Genomic DNA, 18,976 nt, shown 5'->3' on the forward strand with positions numbered 1-18,976 from the left:
GTGAAGCAACATGCATGGGAGCTGCAGCTGGTAAGTGGGGAGTGGGGATGGAACCCTGAGTTCTTGGCATCCAGACCCACCAGCTTAATCTCTGCAGCCTTACTCTCACGCTGGCTCCCCTTTAGAAAGGATTTCTCCCATTCTCTCATATAGTTCATTTCAGGCGTGTGCTCTCTTTCCCTAACTGTGTCTTTGACATAGACTTGCTCCCCCCTACCTCACCCTCAGCTGTACATTCTGGAACCTGCATGACCTATGTCACTAGAACACATTTCTGTGCAGCCAAAATAGTGAGACACCTGTGCACACACACACACCTCCAGCCTCCAGAGACAATCTCCCATCTGCCTCTGAGAAGGTCCCCCCTTCTCCATCTTTAACGCACCCCCCAGCCCAGATGCCCCCCTCCCCAGCCGGCCCCCAGCCCACTCTCTCCCCTGTTCTCTTTCCTCCTCTCCTGGCTCTCTCATCCCCTGCACCAATTCCGGCTTTGCCTGAGTGGGTGGCTCGGCACATCACAGATGACAAACCCCAAAGGCAGCCCTGCCCCGTCCCCTCCCCCAGCACCCCGCCCTGGGCAGCACGGCCCTCCCAGGATGGAGGGAACCGCGGGGCCTCACCCGATTCGCTCCTGTTCCATCTCTTCCATCTTCTCAGCGCGAGCGATCACCCTATTGATGATTTCCTTCTCCTCATCTGTCAGCTCTTCCTGTTTCCTCTGTCTGTCTGGCTGACCGCTGGGGTGGACAGACCATCCTGTCTGGAGCCTGAAAGGTAATTTGGGAAGGCGTGAGGCTGGAGAGAAAGTAGGCCATTGTGGTTAGGCTCTAGCCTCTGGAGTCTGGTAAACTTCAGTTCAAATCCATTCAGGCAAAAGAATCCCAACCTCTCAGAGCCTCAGTTTGCTTATCTCTATAATGGGGCACATGGGGGCTTTGCAGGTGGCATGGTGGTAAAGAATCCACCTGCCAATGCAGGAGATGCAAGAGACAGGGGTTCAATTCCTGGGTCAGGAATATTCCTCTGCAGGAGGACATAGCAACCCACTCCAGTATTCTTGCCAGGAAAATCCCATGGGCAGAGGAGACCAGTGGGCTGCATTCCACGGGGTCGCAAAGAGTAGGATGTGACTGAGCGACTGAGCATGCATGCACACACACACACACACACACAGTGGGAAACATATACATCCTTCATAGGGTTCTGCTGAGTTTAATTTTCTTAAGTGCTTAGCATGTGGCAGACACTCTTGACTTGACATTTGCAGGAAGTTCATGGAAACATGGGCTTCCCATGTGGCTCACACAATAAAGAATTCGCCTGTAATGTGGGAGACCTGGCTTCTGTCCCTGGGTTGGGAAGATCCCCTGGAGAAGGGAATGGCTACCCACTCCAGTATTCCGGCCTGAAGAATTCCATGGACAGAGAAGCCTGGCGGGCTACCGTCCATGGGGTTGTAAAGAGTCAGACACAACTGAGCGACTTTCACTTTTCATGGAAACCTGGAGGATAATGGTGTTCTCAGGAAAAGAGTCCAAACAGTAGATTTCTACAACTGGAATGGAAAAGATTCTGGGAGAGTGGTCTGAAGCCCTGGATCCCAGGTTGACCCCAACCCTTACCTGGCACAAATATGTTTAGTGTGGGCCACAGAATTTTTTTTTTCAAATTTAAACTAGTTGCTAACTAGTTTTATAAAAATCTCTCCATTTCACACAAACATCTAGATTTCCTGCCTCCAAAGCTCCTGTAGCACTTAAGTTCCATCCTGTGGTCTTCTTGACTTTTTTGTTTCAATAAAAAAGCAAATACTGACATGGACTTCCCAGGTGGTGCTAGTGGTAAAGAACCTGCCTGCCCATGCAGGAAATGTAGATGTGGGTTTGTTTCCTGGGTTAGGAAGGTCTCCTGGAGGAGGGCACGGCAACCCACTCAATTATTCTTGCCTGGAGAATCCCATGGACAGAGGAGCCTGGCAGGCTACAGTCCATGGGGTGGCAAAGAGTCGGACACGACTGAAGCCACTTAGCAGCAGCAAATACTGACATAGCGCCTCCTGGAGGCCCACATTACTTCATTTAATCCTCACATTACTTCATTTAATCCTCACATTTCTACAAGGCAGGGATGGTTATTGTCTATTTTCTGGTGAGGAGATTCGGGTGTGGAGAAATTAGACAACTTGCCCAAGGTCGCACGGCTGGGAAGTGGCAGAGGTGGAATTCAGAACTGGGCAGCCTGCACACTTAACCTCCCCAATATGAGGTGAATTGAATGCCTATCCGTGTAGCCCCAGGGATGGTGCAGAGGATCAGAGCTGGGTAGAGAGCTAATGCTACGGTCTATGGCAAATTATCATTCTCTCCACTAATAATATCCTCCGCCCCTGAGGCGCTGAGGGGCATCACCCAAGTGGAATGCAGGGCTCAACACCACTAGAAATTCTTGTCCCTTTTGCGGGAGGAAATCAGTAATTACGAATCCCCTGGAGCCAGCACCCCATTAGCTGTCAGCCCTTATTACTTCCACTGCTCTAATCACGTCAGCAGGCATGAAATTGCCTTTTGACACTTAAAGTTGAAAATTAAAAGCCCCTCCTCCCTCCCAGCCTCATCTCACATCCTCCCACCTTAGATGGTTTGTTCAGAAGAGCAGAGAAGGAAGAGTTTGAAAGCAACTGGAAGGAAGCAGACATCTTATGAGAAAGAGGAGAGAACGGCCGGGTGAAACCCGGATGGAAACATACCTTGCTTTGGATCAGGGGCCTCTGGGGATGGACAAATGCTAAACATACTCAATGGAAGAAAGATCAATATGGCAATCAGTCTACCAGATGGTTCCCCGGGATATCTGCCTCCTGGTATTCACTCTGTGTTGTCTTTCACATTGAATCCCAGCTGGTGCTGTGTGACCAGCTAAATACAATGGGTGTGACCGTGGGTGACTTCCAAGGCTAGGTCATGAAAGACATTGCAACTTCTGCCTTGGTCTCTTGGGTCATTCGGTCTAGCAGAAGTCAAATGCCATGTCATGAGGACACTCAAACATCCCTGTGGAGAGTAACTGAGCCCCCGCCCCTTCTCCTGCCACCCAACAGCCAGCACAAACTTGCCAGGGACCCTCTAGCTCTTGTCAAATCTTCAGATGGCCTCAGCCCCAGCTGACATATGACTGCAGCTCTGCCAGGACCACCTGGTCAAGCCACTCTCAAATATCTACCAACAAAATCTGCAAGAGGTAATAAGCAGTAACTGCTGTTTAAGCCACTGTGCTTGATGTGATTTGTTCTGTAGCGTTGTTGTTCAGTTGCTAAGTCATGTCTCTTTGTGACCTCATGAACTTCAGTATGCCAGGCTTCCCTGTCCTTCTCTATCTCCTTGAGTTTGCTCAAACCCATGTCCATTGAGTCGGTGATCCATCCAACCATCTCATCCTCTGTTGTCCCCTTCTCTTCTTGCCCTCAATCTTTCCCAGCATCAGAGTCTTTTCCAATGAGTCGACTCTTCACATCAGGTGGCCAAAGTACTGGAGCTTCAGCTTCAGTACCATTAGATAATTGGAAAAATCAACCTAGCTGAGGATACAGACAGGGTGGAACAAAGCCCCATCTACAATGCCTATGTTCATTTTCGATTGTTGCATAACCAGTTATTACAAACTTAGGGGCTTTACACAACACACATTTATTATGTCACAGTTTCCATGTTGGGAGTCCAGGCATGGCTTTGGGTCCTCTGCACAGCATCTTACAAGGCTGCAATCAGATGTCAGATGGGTCAGATTCCAGACGGCTCCAGATGGCTCAGATTTCCTCTGGAGGCTTTATAGGGGAAGAACAAGCTTCCAGGTAAATCTAATTCATTTCCCAGCAGCCAAGTGACCTAGGACCCCAACTTCTTATTGGCTGTTGGCAAGAGGTCACCTCCATGTCCTGGAGGCAGGCTGCAGTTCCTAACCAAGCGGACTTCCACTTCATCCCATGGGCCACTTCCTTCATCAAGTATGCAAGGTGACTGCAGCGCCAGTCAAGTGCAACAGAGTCTTACATAACATGATGTAATCGCAGGGCTGAGGTCCCATCCTGTTTGCAGTATTCCATAGGTTAGAAACACAACCCTGGTCCTGCCCACACTCAAGGCGAGGAGGTTACACAAAGACACGAACACCAGGAGGGGAGGGCCATGGAGGATCACCCGAAAGCCTGTCCTTACACAGCCTCCCCATGGGGTCCTTCCAGCCTTGCTTGAATGCTCCCTGTGATGAAGACCTCACTCTCTCACAAGGAGTCTATGCCATTCTATTGGAAAGATCTTCCTCAAGGTATGCGAATATCCCTCAGCCTGATGTTTCTTCCCATCAATTGCAAAGCACAGACTGGACTCCTGCATGAGGAAGACCACCCATCCTTCCCAAAGAGCCTTAGTTACAACCTCATCCAGCCACCTCCCCAGGTCCCTCTGGTTCTCCATGAAAATGGATGTCTCAACTACCCCTCTTCTTCCTCCTTCATCCCCACTTCTCTTTCTTCATTCTCTTCTGATCCCCCTCCACGTATTAAAAGTGAAGTGAAATTGTTGGTTGCTCAGTCATGTCTGACTCTTTGTGACCCCATGGACTGTAGCTCCTCTGTCCATGGAATTCTCCAGGCAACAGTACTGGAGTAGGTTGCCATTCCCATCTCCAGGGCATCTTCCTGACCCAGGGATCAAACCTGGGTCTTCTGCATTGCAGGCAGATTCTTTACTGTCTGAACCACCAGGGAAGTCTCCATGTATCTTCTGCCTTTAAAAAGCAGCTCAGGGACCAAGACAGAGCATACATGTGATGCTGGGCCATATACACAGTAGAGACCCTTTCATAGACATATTCCTACAGTTCAGTCTGGTCATGGGTATGGTCAGACCTGAAGTCAATGCCTCTGACCCCACCACACAACTCGCTGGGATTAGCACGCACAGGAAACACACGACTCCAGAAACACAAGCAGGAATAGGGGTCCCCAAGAGGCCCACCTAGGATAATTGCCTCCATCTGCAGATGAGCAAAAGGCCTGCTGGAGCTCCCAGCATCTCTCCAGACCTTACCCACTCCCCGTCCTCTGCTCCAAAACACGCAGTTGACAAACAACTCATCTAGTGTTTGAAAATGTCACCAATTGGTCCCAGTGGGGATTCGCAAGCCTCCTGTGGATTTTCATGTTTTAATTTCAAAAGCAAACAGAGGGAAACAAACTGGTTTTTCAAACCAAAGCCTTTGCTCTGAAGGGAGAGTATGGCCGTATCTGGGCCTCCTGTGGGCTGGGGAGCATTGTGAACATGGGGGCCTTGAGAATACTCTAGTGACAAGAAGGTGGCACCCTCACTAAGGATTTGGGCTCCCTGTCCTTAAGACCAAAGTCCAGTGTTGGGATCTCATTAAAGACCAAAAGTGAAAGTGAAACTTGCTCAGTTGTGTCCGACTCTTTGCAACCGCATGGACTGTAGCTTGCCAGGCTCCTCTGTCCATGGAATTCTCAAGGCCAGAATACTGGAGTGGGTAGCCATTCCTTTTTCCAGGGGATTGTCCCGACCCAGGGATCGAATCCAGGTCTCCCACACTGCAGGCAGATTCTTTACCATCTGAGCCACAAGGGAAGCCAAAAGTGGAGACCAAAGTGTTGCCTCCTTGGACAAGTTCCTCAGAGCATTGTATTCAATCCAGTAAATGCCTAGAGGGCCTACTGCACACCAGCTTGAGCCCTCCTTGACCTAGTGGGGTTTAAGATCCAAATCCTGGGTCTGTTGCTTATTAGCAGTGTGCATTGGGGCCCCAGTCTGAATGTCTGTTTCAGATTTGTTAAGTGAGAAGGATTTCATGTCTGTTTCCTGCCAGGACTCTTTATTTCTTTGGTTATGCCAGGTCTTAGCTGCATCACCCAGGACCCTTGATCCTCTATCTTCACTGCAGCATGTGGGATCTTTAGTTGCCAACTCTGCTGTGGCGTGTGAGATCTAGTTCCCTGACCAGGGATCAGACCTGGGCCCCCTGCATTGGGCGTGAGAAGTCTTACCCACTTAGTCCCTCAGAGGCTACCCCTGAACCTCAGTGGCTGCATGCGGAAACATCCCTGGCTTAGTGGGTCAGGCAGGTCAGGGCGAAGAGGGCTGACCCATCTCCACTCTTATTCACATACTTAGGACAAGGCTTCCTGGAAAATTATGAAGGGCACCTGCCTCTTATTCCCCCAAATAGTCTAAGCTGTTGTAGTTCCCTGAAGGGATCTCAAAGGGTTGCAGGTGAGTGGGCCGTGGAGGGACAGAGTGGACAGGGTACCAAGCCCTCCATCCTCATTTCAGCCCAGATGGCAATGCTGGGTTCTCACTAGCAAAGTAAGGATACCAGTTAAAAAGACCGTGAGCAAAACCAATTTTTAAGAATTTAATATTTAATAAAATCATGAGATCTAGTTTATCACATTGGGGACCTCAATACTTCACCCTTCTAAGGATCCATGCCCTTTGCCATGTGGATTTAAAATTGCTTTCACCCAAAGGGCAGAGTCTATTTCTCAACCCTTGAATCCCGCATGGAATTGTGGCTTGCTTTGGCCAATATAACACAGGGGAGAGATGGGCCATCCTGGGGCTAAGCCTGAAAAAGCCTTGTATATTTCTATTTACTTTCATCACTGAAACAAAAAGCTCAGGACAGGATGAGAGGCACGCAGAGCTGAGTCACTCCAGCCGCAGCATCTTAGATCAGCCGACAGTTTGATGCACAAGAGAGCCCAGCCAAGATCAGCAGAGCCACCAGCTAGGCCCAGATTCCAGAATATAAATCATCATTGTTCAATGCCACTGAGTTTTTTTTAATAATTATTTATTTTTAATTGGAGGATAATTGCCTTACAACATTGTGTTGGTTTCTGCTGTATATCAACATCAATCAGCCATAGGTCTATGTATGTCTCCTCTCTCTTGAATCTTCTTCCCACCTCCAACTCCATCCCACCCCTCTAGGTTGTCACAGAGCATCAGATTTGTTACACAGCAAAAGATAACTGATACACTGTCCACTGTGGCAACAACAACAACAGCAACAATAACAAAGGGAAGCTTGCTATACTCGCTACATTTACTTTATAGTTTGGTATTATTTTAACTTACAGTTGCACCATGATACATTTAATGCTTTTAGCCACTAAAGATCTTTATCCAGCTCCACTCTTTATCATCTGTCTTATATACTTAGCTTCTGAATAAAATCGTATTCACAGAAAGAAGTTTGCTGCTAATAAAAGTCTAAAGATCACTGCAGTTGACCTGCTCATTTTCCAGATGCCCAACCCTCAAAAGAGGGAAGGGAACTGCCAAGAGAGCTGTGTGGGGAGGATATGGTCAGAGGCTCAAGAAACCAGCATTCTGGGTGTGCTTCATCTGTGACATGAATGTACCTGCTCAGGCGCATCTAGAGACTGTTGGAAGGAACCCTCCCCAAGAAACCAGCACCAGTGGCCTCTAATACAAAAGGAAACTAGTCCTGACTCCAGGTGGAAGCCCCTCACAGAAACACTGCAAAGCGCAGACTCCCAGCTTCTTCCTGCCTCCTACCTTGATTCTTCGTTTCATGCATACAATAGTCACGTAATAAGTACCCACCAGATGTCTCTATTAATATATTATAGCTCCCCAAAGGAGTGGGATGATGGAAATGCTGTCAGGGCATGAAGGCTCTGAAGCATTAAACCGCAGTGGTGTGCAGAAAATTAATCCTTTTTCTTTTCTTTCTTCTTATCCCCTCCCTTCCCCCAGGATGCCGACAGAAGCGGGTGTCAGCAGGAAGTCTCTTTACAGCTCAGAGAATGAGATTTTAATGAATCCTGAAGGGGAGGGTGTAGAAGGAGGGACATCCACGACACAGAACACTTTATACAAGTCCTGCTGGTATAGAGGCCCTTTCGGATGAGATTTACCCCTACCAGTCTCCAGGGGGTGCCAAAAGGATGCTGTGGTTCCCTAACTCCCTTCAGAAAGCTAAGGGGATCTCAGGATCCTGGCAATCTTTTAAACCAGACTGAGTTCCATTCAGCTTTCCTAAAATCCCAATGCTCTCTCTCCTATTTAGCCTTTGTGTATGCTGTTCCCTTACCTGGAACTCCTCTGTCTCTTCTCTGTCTTGTACCTCCTTTACACGATCTTAGCTTACACAATACTTCTTCCAGGAAACTTCCCCATCATTGTACTCCCACAGGACACTGTGATTCTGCTATTATAGCTCCTTGCACAATAAAGTGTATTTGTTGGTAACTGACTATTTGTTTGTAAACCCTTTTGGGGTTTGGACCTAACAGAAGGAGAAGATATTAAGAAGAGGAGGCAAGGACACACAGAAGAACTATACAAAAAAGACCTTAATAACCCAGATAATCATGATGGTGTGATCACTCACCTAGAGCCAGACATCCTGGAACGTGAAGTCAAGTGCGCCTTAGGAAGCATCATTATGAACAAAGCTAGTGGAGGTGATGGAATTCCAGCTGAGCTATTTCAAATCCTAAAAGATGATGCTGTGAAAGTGCTGCATTCAATATGCCAGCAAATTTGGAACTTCGGCCACAGGACTGGAAAAGGTCAGTTTTCATTCCAATCCCAAAGAAAGGCAATGCCAAAGTTTGTCCAAACTACCGCACAATTGCACTCATCTCACACGCTAGCAAAAGAATGCTCAAAATTCTCCAAGTTAGGCTTCAATAGTATGTAAACTGGGAATTTCCAGATGTTCAAGCTGGATTTAGAAAAGGCAGAGGAACCAGAGGTCAAATTGCCAACCTCTGCTAGATCACAGAAAAAGCAAGAGAATTCCAGAAAAACATCTACTTCTGTTTCACTGACTGCACTAAAGCCTTTGACTGTGTGGATCACAACAAACTGTGGACAATTCTTAAAGAGATGGGAATACCAGACCACCTGGCCTGCCTCCTGATAAATCTGTTATGTAGATCAAGAAGCAGTTAGAAATGGACATGGAACAATGGACTGGTTCAAAATGGGGAAAGGAGTATGTCAAGGCTGTATATTGTCACCCTGCTTATTTTAACTTATATGAAGAGTACATCATGCAAAATGTAGGGCTGGATGAAGCACAGGCTGGAATCAAAATTGCAGGGAGAAATATCAATAACCTCAGATATGCAGATGACACCACCCTTATGGCAGAAAGCGAAGAGGAACTAAAGAGCCTCTTCATGAAGCCAAAAGAGCAGAGTGAAAAAGCTGACTTAAAACTCAACATTCAAAAACTAAAATTATGGCCTCTGGTCCCATCATTTCATGGCAAATAGATGGGGAAACATGGAAACACTGACAGACCTTATTTTCTTAGGCTCCAAAATCACTGCAAATGGTGACTGTAGCCGTGAAAGTAAAAGACATTTGCTCCCTGGAAGAAAAGCTATGACAAACCTAAACAGCATATTAAAAATCAGAGACATTACTTTGCCGACAAAGGTCAATATAGTCAAAGCTATGGTTTTTCCAGTAGTCATGTATGGATGTGAGAGTTGGACCATAAAGGAAGCTGGGTGCTGAAGAACTGATGCTTTTGAATTGTGTTGGAGAAGACTCTTGTGAGTCCCTTGGACTGCAAGGAGATCAAACCAGTCAATCCTAAAGGAAATCAGTCCTGAAAATATTCATTGGAAGGACTGATGCTGAAGCTGAAGCTCCAATACTTTGGCCACATGATGCGAAGAACTGACTCATTTGAAAATACCCTGATGCTGGGAAAGATTGAAGGCAGGAGGAGATGGAGACGACAGAGGATGAGATGGTTGGATGGCATCACTGACTCAATGGACATGGGTTTTGGTGGACTCCGGGAGTTGGTGATGGACAGGGAGGCCTGGCGTGCTGCAGTTCATGGGGTTGCAAAGAGTCGGACACGACTGAGCGACTGAACTGAACTGAGCGGAACTGAACCTTTCCCATGCATCTCATTTGACCGCACCACCTCTCAGTGAAGGTGGAAGGGCAGGGTTAACATAGCTAGGAGCTTTGTGCATGCTCAGTCACTACATCACGTCTGACTCTTTGCAACCCCATGGTCTGTGCCCTCCAGGCTCTGTCCATGGGATTTTCCAGGCAAGAATACTGGAGTGGTAGCCATTTCTTCCTCCAGAGAGTCTTCCCAGCCCAGGGATTGAGCCTGTGTCTCCTGCTGCATTGGCAGGTGGATTCTTTACCACTGAGCCACCTGGGTTAATATACCCACATTATAAAGGAGATGGCCAGGGTTCAAGGAAGTGACACTGAGTCCCAGAGCAGAACTTAGACCTGGGTGTTCTGAGGCCAGGCTCAGTGCTCTGCTTGTGGATCTGTGACAACTCCCCTACCATGGGGAGAGTAAAAATGACCTTCCATATTCTCCCAATGTGTACGCACAACCAAAACCCCATCTGCTTTGCAGCCTAACTGTTCATTTATTGGACCCAGCATCCAATCTGTCATGCATATTTAGGAAATGAATCTAATTTAAAACAAAAGTTATGAGCAAAGATGGGACCTCAGAGTCAAAGGCATTTCATTGGGAAATCAGGCCGACCTCCCATGAGGCGACAGAGATCATGTGTTTAGCATATAACTTCCCACAAGCTCTGTTCTATTCTTCATCATCTTTGATTAATGGCAGCATTCACTTGAGTTAATATTTTCTTTATCTAAGAACAGTGTTCCCAGGCAAAATGCAAAAGAAACAGAAGGTGGTTAATAAACTTGCTGAATCCCACAAGCTGCTAACAAAAATTAAATTGAGGGCTCCCCTAAGGAATGTTTTCCATCCTTTTATCAAGAATTCCTTTCTTGAAATTTCATATTTTTTTCTCAAGAGGGGTGTGCTTTTTTTTTTAACAACTTGGATTTTTTTTTATTAGATATATAAAACATGTTAGTTCCTTTTTGAACCAACTCTCCATAGGGGCAAGCCACTTTCATCAGAAAAGAGATAAAATTCAGTCTGTAGAAAAATAAAAGTATCATAAAATACTCACTGTTCTTTATCACTGAAGGTTGGCAAAGAAAAGAGAGAAAGAAAAAAAATGAATAAAGTTAGGGAGAAAAAACATCTTGTAACAGTATCAGCACTGGATGCAACAACCACACAGTTTAGTTTAAATTACAATGACCTACTTCCATTTTTTATCAGTCATTATTATCTTATTTTAGCACATCTAAAACATGGTTGCTGTAGGGTTGTATATTCACAGCGTTGATGACCATGACCCATCAGTTCAGTTTATTAATTAACCCGTCTAATCATTTATGTATTTGAATGACATTTTTTTGGCACTAAAGAGGAATCATTTAATGATAACAAGGCCATCACCATTCTTGTCTGTTGTTTCAAACACTGAGGGTTAAGGAGCACATTGTTACTGTTTAGTAGCTAAGTCGTGTCTGACTCTTTGTGACCCCATGGACTGTAGCCCGCCAGGCTTCTCTGTCCACGGGATTTCCCAGTAAGAACACTGGACTGGGGTACCATTTCCTTCTCCAGGGGATCTCCCCAACTCAGGGATCAAAACTGCATCTCCTGCATTGGCAGGTGGATTCTCTACCAGTGATCCACCAGGGAAGTTCTAAGGAGCACGTTAAGAAAGGGCAAAGAGCCCTGAACAGTGGTTGGATTCATCCAAAAGCAGAACTCACAGTGCCCCATTTTGAGGAAGCAAGTCCTTGCATTCTAAAAAGAAGACCAGCCTCTCCATTTGCTAGTCATGCTACCACAGACAGGTCACATCTTCCCTTTGTGCCTCGGTTTCCACCCCTGGTCTCTGCCACTCTCAGGCTTGCAGACTTGAAAGCCACAGCAAATAATCAACTATCAGAGACAGCATTTCTCCCCATGTATCCCCAACATAGAGAACTGACTCCCTGCTCCACCCGGGCAAGAAAGAAATACATTCTCTCCTTTCAAACACAATCACAGTTGTCTTCCAAACACCATTGTTGGATTCAAGGAGACTGAGAGAGGAAGGCATTTGAAAATCACAAAGGCAGTAAGTGTATCTGGCTAGCCAGCAGTTAATTAAGACTAGATTTCTTAATTTACTGGAGAAAGACATTAGAGAATCATCTGCATTAGCACATCATCATTGCTGCAGACTAGATAGAATGTGTGGTGACTATAATTCACCCATTAACATTTATTGGAAAATAATTTTAATATCTGAAGAAAATGCAGTAGCAATCAAGCCAGCCAGATGCATAAGGAATGCCAAGATGTTTCACAGAAGCCCGGGAGCACTTTAAGGAAATAGCATCCAGACTGCTTGAATAATTCTAATTTAATTGTAAGGCAAATTGTTTGGCTTCATATTGACTAAAGTAAACTGTGATGGATGGGGTTTTAATTAACTGACATTTCTTAAATAAAATAAATATTTTACCCCATCCACCTTCAGAAAACTGTTTATCTTATAGAGAGACAGTTTTTGGCTGATAAGATATTCTTTGCCAAATGAGTTTGGTATCAAGAGAACGTTCATGTGAAGGGCTTGGAAGCTAGAAGTTTCCTTTCAAAACGGAAACCAATAGAGTTCAATAATGTCTTCAAAACTGTTCAACTCGTAGAACTAGAGGAGATTTTAGGTGGAAATAGTAAACAGACAGGGACTTTTGCTTCAGAGAATACGAGTGGACTAAATATTCTGAAAGACCCTCATCAATATATAATTAGGACCTTGATAATTAAGGGCAAATCTTATTAACACAGTTCTAGGATTGCTAGAAAGTAAAGGAATTCTCCAAAATCCCTCTACCTTTGAAACAAACAGACAAAATAGACTTCATCAAAATAAAAAACATTTCCTCTTCAAAAGACTCTGTTATGAAAAAGAAAATGCGAGTCATAGACTGAGAAAAATATGTGCAAAATGTGTCTCCAACAAACAACTTTTATCTACAGCACATTAAAAAAATTTTTTAAACTTAATAACAAGAAGATAAATGACCTGATTTTTAAGTGGACAAAGTGTTTAAACAGACACTTTAAAGAAGAGGTTATATGCATGTCAAACTTACATAAAAAGATGTTCAATATCATTATTCATTAAGGGGAGTGCAAGTTAAAATCACAAAACAAATAGCACTCTGCACACACAGAATGGTTAAAATGGAAAAGACAAATCGTATCAAGTATTGGTGAGAAAGGAGACAGAACTCTCATACACTTCTGGTGGAAATTTAAAGTGGTACAATTTGGAAAACAGTTTGCAAGTTTTTTTAGAAGTTAAACATTTACCTACTAAGCCACCGAGGCATTTTCCTCCTAGGTATTTCCTTAAGAGAAATACAAGTATATGTCTATACAAATTTTACTTGTACTAGCCAAAAAAACTAGAAACAACCCAAATGTCCATCAACAGATGAATGGATAAACAAACTGTAGTACATCCACACAATGAAATATTACTTTTTTAGCAATAAAAGGAATAAACTATTGATATGAAAAACAATATGAATGGATCATGATTTAATTATGCCAAGTGAAAGAAGACATCTTCCCTCAAAGAGATGATTCCATTTACATAATTACTTAGGGATGGGTGGTGACAGGGAGGAGCAAAGGGGAATGAGAAGGCATATAAGTGTAAAAATGATCAAATTGTACTTTAGATGTGTACTGTTGGAGGTACATTAGTTACACTTTTAAAAGGCAATTTTTTAAAAAAGAGAAAACCCAGCAAACTGAATCCAGAACTGGGAGCTCCGAGTAGGAAACCAATGTAAACACCAACATTGTATCCCAGAGACTGACTCTGAGCTCCTAACTAGATGAAGAAGCTGAATCTGGGACCCCCTAAGGGAGCTCAGATCATATCCTTGGTGAGTAGCACACACTTCCTGGCAGAAGCAAATGCAAATCTCTCTGAAGAAAATATTCTCATGGTAGATTCCCCAGGATTCTCACAGGTTGAGCTCACAATAAAACATTACCAAGCAATCATGATAAAGAAGCTGTGGTACATATAGACAATGGAATACTACTTGGCCATAAAAAAAGAACACATTTGAGTCAGTTCTAACGAGGTGGATGAACCTAGAGCCTATCATACAGCGTGAAGTAAGTCAGAAAGAGAAAAAGAAATACCATATATTAACATATATATATGGAATCTAGAACGATGGTACTGATGAACCTGTGTGCAGAGCAGCAGTGGAGACGTAGACATAGAGAAGAGGCTAATGGGCAAGGGTGGTAGGGAGGGTAAGATAATGGAGAGAGGAACACGGAAGCATATACACTAGCATATGTAAAATAGAGAGCCAAGGGGAATTTGCTGTATGACCCGGGGAACTCAAAACAGGGCTCCGTAACAATCTAGAAGGGTGGGAAAGGGTTAGAGGTGGGAGGGAAGTTCAAGACGGAGGGGACATATATACACCTATGGCGAATCCATATTGATGTATGGCAGAAATCAAACCAGTATTGTAAAGCAATTATCCTTATAAATTTTAAAAATTACCAAGCATTCAAAAAAATAAGACCTTTGAGTGAAAATCTTCAGTGATGATAAACAACAGACGTAGATTGTCAAGGTCTTTAGGCGGTGGTATGCTGGTGAATGTTTAAGAGTTGTACTTCTAGAGAAAAACCCCACTGAGGCTGATTTCGAGTACCTATATGATATCACTAAATGCAAAGCTGGGAGGAAACATGCAGCACCATACTAACAGACAGTGTTTCACTATACACAGATCACAGACAACAAGCAACACAGAGAATAGCAAAATGTAGTTAAATAAATAACAAATGATTAACGCTGAGAATTCACCACCCTTGTCTAATATAATTTAATTATAAAACTATACAACTTAATTTTTAGTAACAGTCATATTTAGCAACCGACTTGCAAAATTCCTGCAAATTTAACAACAGCTCTAAGGACCAGCATGGTACAGAGCCAATACACCACTGATTTAGGTATAATAATTACTTAATACAGAATGTGAAGTTATTTTATGTGAATTTCCAGATTTTTAAATGATCAGGCCAAAACTAAAAAATACATTTCTGCAAGTCACAGTCAGCTGGTGGCCTGTCAGTTTGCAACCTCTGATCGAGTCCAACTGCCTTTTTTAATTGATGATAAACTGAGGCCCAAAGAGGGGAAAGAGACTCACTCAGTAAATTAGTTCAGATTTAGGACCAGAATCAAGTCTGATTCTAACCAATAGGTTAGTGCTCTTTCCATTTCACCAGACCACCTTTCACTTACGGCATGGAGCTCAGAGTTTCATCTTGTTACTCCAACTTTGCAAAGTAGTAAAATTAGTGGAGGAGTTTCCACAACAGAACTCCCACCACCTTTTTTCCTCACCCCAGGGATGGAAGTTCTCTTTTTATCTCTACTACTCTCCTCCTTCAAGTGTAGATCAGAACCTCATTGCCCCTAAGCAGATGACTTCCAGGAATACCCAGTGACTTACTTCGATTGCAGGGGTCGGTCACTGGGACACATCCAACGGCTTGAGCTGCTGCTGAACACGGTGTCAGTCATGGCCGAAGCCCAGCACTCCTGGAAAACATCAGTCCAGAAAGGTCATCATGCAAGTGGTCATTCAATCACTCCTTATTTCTCAGGTCCCTTGTCTATGTCTGAGTGGTATGAGGAAGAAACAGAGCTTCATCCAGCTTCTCCGCTTTCCAGATGGGACCTTCAGGACCAAGAGGGAAACTGTCACAGCCCCCTTTTGGCAGAAATGGATCAGAATGAAGAACTCTTTCCCTTTAATCTGTGTTCCTCCCATTCATTTTTGATACAAGAGGAAGGGTGCGTATGTGCATGCTACGTCGCTGTAGTTGTGTCCAACTCTCTGCCCCCGCCGTGGACTGTAGCCTGCCAGGCTCCTCTGTCCGTGGGGATTCTCCAGGCAAGGACACTGGAATATTGCCAAGAATACTGGAGGGTTGCCATGCCCTCCTCCAGGGGATCTTCCCCACCCAGGGATCAAATCTGCATCTCTTTTGCCTCCTGCAGGGCTCTTTAACACTAGAGCCACCTGGGCAGAGCTCCTAACTCCAGTCCAGGATATTTCTACTAGAGGATGTCATCTGGCTCATGTACTAGTCAACTTGGCCTTGGGTAGGTTAAAAAAAAAAAGCAAAACCCATCTCTCAGAGTTTTGGTCTCAAATGCTAGATTCATCCCTGGCTTGCTTTCTTTTTAAAACTCTACACCCAAGCCATCAGAACGTCATGGCTTAATTGTCATAAATAGAGCCAGAATCTTCCCAATATTCTCTGCCCAAGTTGCTTCTGTGCTGACCCAAATCTCTGCTGCCCCAGCCTGCCTTACTACAGGAGCCGCTTCAATGTCTCCCTGCTTCTGCTCTTGGCCCACCTCAGTCTATGCTCCACACAGTGACCAGGGAGATGGTCACAGACATAAACCATAGCTTGTGCGTCACCACAGTTGGAATCTCCCGCTAAAATGTAAGCTTCTTGCAGAACTCTTCCTGTTTTGCTCTCTGTTTAATCTCCAACACCCAGCATAGCTCCTGGCATGGAGAAGGCATTTAGTAAATAATTATTGAATGCATGAATGAGTCTTCATCAATGCTAAGCAAGTCCAGCTGAACTTAGGCGAACTTGTGTTCTTTCTGGACCTCCACTCCTCCCTGCTCCCCCAGGTACAGCCAAAAAGTAAGGGGAAAGAGACCATGGAGATCACATTTAATTTATTGTTTTAGAAAGTTCTGGAAGGTAGGTCATGGGGTCCAGTGGGTCCTGATTTCGCTGAAGTTCTTGTTACATCACAGTCCTTTTCACTAGGAAGCCGAATAGATGAGCAGTTGGGAGGGGAACAGCGAGAGAACTACCTTTCCTATTCTGCAACCAGTGCAATTATTAAATATTCACATGGGTGGGGTCGGGGTGGAGGGCTCTGATGGTTGGACACAGGAGAGGAAAGACCCCTTACAGAAAAGCCATTTCATCTGTTCCCAGGTGGTTAACATAATCCTCCTAGAATAAAATGACCGTTTCATTGTTTCCACTCTGAAAACAGAAAAAGGAGCAATGACTCCTGTTGTGAAGGAAATATGCTGAAAAGAACCTTCACTTCTCATTACTGCCTGTGCCAAGAGCTGAATGAGGCTGCCCGGGCTCCTGGGGGTCCCCTGGTCCCTGCTGGGACCCCAGTCTTCAGTCCTCAGTAATGAGCTTCCTTGGCTGCCCTTGACTGGAACAGCCAAGCGTTCATTTGAATGCATCGCCTCCTGAAGCAAGATGCAACAGTGCCCTTGGCGGATCCCAGGAGGCTGGGATGAGGGGATGGGACGGGTGATACCCAGTCACTGCCCAGGAACTCTGATCTCCAAATTCTGACGCTCGGAACAGACACCTGCCCACCCAGACCCCTGTCTGGAGATCACATGCTCTGTTAGAGCCAAAGCCCTGGCTTAAATCTAGTGAGGCAGCGGCAAGTTCAGAAAGCATAAAATAATTACCTTCCCTGGAAGCCAGAGGCTCAGCTCTCTGCTGGGCACCACAGCAAAGGGTCCACCACAGCCCTGTTGTGAGTACCAAGGAATGAAAGAAACAACAGCAACAATCACTAGTTCAAATATCAAGGGTTTGATACCTGCTAACTGCCTTTCAGGTTTTAACTCATTTAATTCTCAAAAGGTCCGCATAGTCAAAGCTATGGTTTTTCCAGTAGTCATGTATGGATATGAGAGATGGACCACAAAGAAGGCTGAGTGACAAAAAATTGATGCTTTCGAATTGTGGTGCTAGAGAAGACTCTTGAGAGTCCCTTGGACAGCAAGGAGATCAAACCAGTCAATCTTAAAGGAAATCAAACCTAAATATTCACTGGAAGGACTGATGCTGAAGCTCCAATACTTTGGCCACTGATGTAAACAGCTGACTCATTGGAAAAGACCCTGATGCTGGGAAAGACTGAAGGTAGGAGGAGAAGGAGGCAGAAGAGGATGAGATGGATGGATGGATGGTATCACTGACTCAATGGACATGAGTTTGGGCAAACTCTGGGAAATAGTGAAGGAAAGGGAAGCCTGCTGTGCCGCAGTTCATGGGGCCGCAAAGAGTTGGACATGACTGAACAACAACAATCCTCAAAATAGATTTAGGAGGTAAATGTCCTTATCCCATTTCACAGATGAGTAACTGAGTCACAGAGAGTTTAAGTGGACTTCCCAAGGACCTTCTTGAAGCCCTTCAAGGAAGCAATCTAAATGCCTAATAACAAGCGCTGGCTAGAAGGATGGTGGGGCATCCATACGGTGGAGGGCTTCACACCTGCCAAGAATAATGAGAATTTATGATGGGTACGGATAGGTCAACAAGATTACTTGTCTAGTGGCAAGGCCAAGACAGAGAACACTGTTCGAAAACAACACTATTGTGTAGACAGGGCAAGTAGGATAATGTGCATGTTTAGGTTGTATGTGCATAAAGCATCTCTGAAAAGAACACACAAGAAATGGACAATCCCATTGGCCTCTATGGAGGGAACCTGGGAGGCTAGGCCTGAGATGAGAACTGTCACGTGATACCGTATTTTCAACAATGAGGACACTTTAGCTATTCAAAAATAAGTGTATTTTTTTAAAGATAATTTTAAAATAATAAATTACTTCAATTTATTGGCTGTCCAATGCATATAAGATTTAAGACTCTCTCTGTGACCTCAAAGAACTGCCATGACCTTCTACCTGCTACTGCTCCTAGATCTTGGACCATGCTCCAGTCATGCTGGCTTTTCCAGCTGCCAAGTGTTTGCCTTTGCTGTGTCTCTGCCTGGATAGCTTCTTCCTCTTACTCTTGCATAGCTGGTTTCTACTAATGCTCTGCTGCTCTCTGTTCAAATGTCACCTCCTCCAAGAAGCCTTCACAGACTACACCCTCTAAGTCACTTCCTCTCACTGCTTACTTAATTCTCACTGTTTGTTTCCTCTATGATATTTATCAAGAT

The 18,976-nt window shown here is 44.8% G+C and overlaps 1 protein-coding gene across 8 annotated transcripts in view; it reads right to left on the reverse strand.

Moving 5' to 3' along the window:
• Positions 1-18,976, reverse strand: part of RPH3A (rabphilin 3A) — a 278,060-nt gene that overhangs the window by 48,332 nt on the left and 210,752 nt on the right. For 5 of the 8 annotated variants that reach the window (XM_040250832.1, XM_040250831.1, XM_040250830.1 and 2 more), the window contains 3 exons: positions 15,465-15,553; positions 11,024-11,035; positions 621-767 (listed from right to left, as the gene is read on the reverse strand). In XM_040250832.1, coding sequence (XP_040106766.1) covers positions 621-767; positions 11,024-11,035; positions 15,465-15,535 — 230 coding nt within the window. In that variant the 5' untranslated portion in view covers positions 15,536-15,553. Of the gene's footprint in view, positions 1-620; positions 768-11,023; positions 11,036-15,464; positions 15,554-17,486; positions 17,550-18,976 lie in introns of all 8 variants that reach the window. The other 3 variants (XM_040250835.1, XM_040250834.1, XM_040250829.1) reach the window with 2 other exon arrangements.

Source organism: Oryx dammah, unplaced genomic scaffold (assembly GCF_014754425.2).
Source record: "Oryx dammah isolate SB20612 unplaced genomic scaffold, SCBI_Odam_1.1 HiC_scaffold_12, whole genome shotgun sequence".
In the NCBI taxonomy this organism is placed as follows: Eukaryota; Metazoa; Chordata; class Mammalia; order Artiodactyla; family Bovidae; genus Oryx; species Oryx dammah.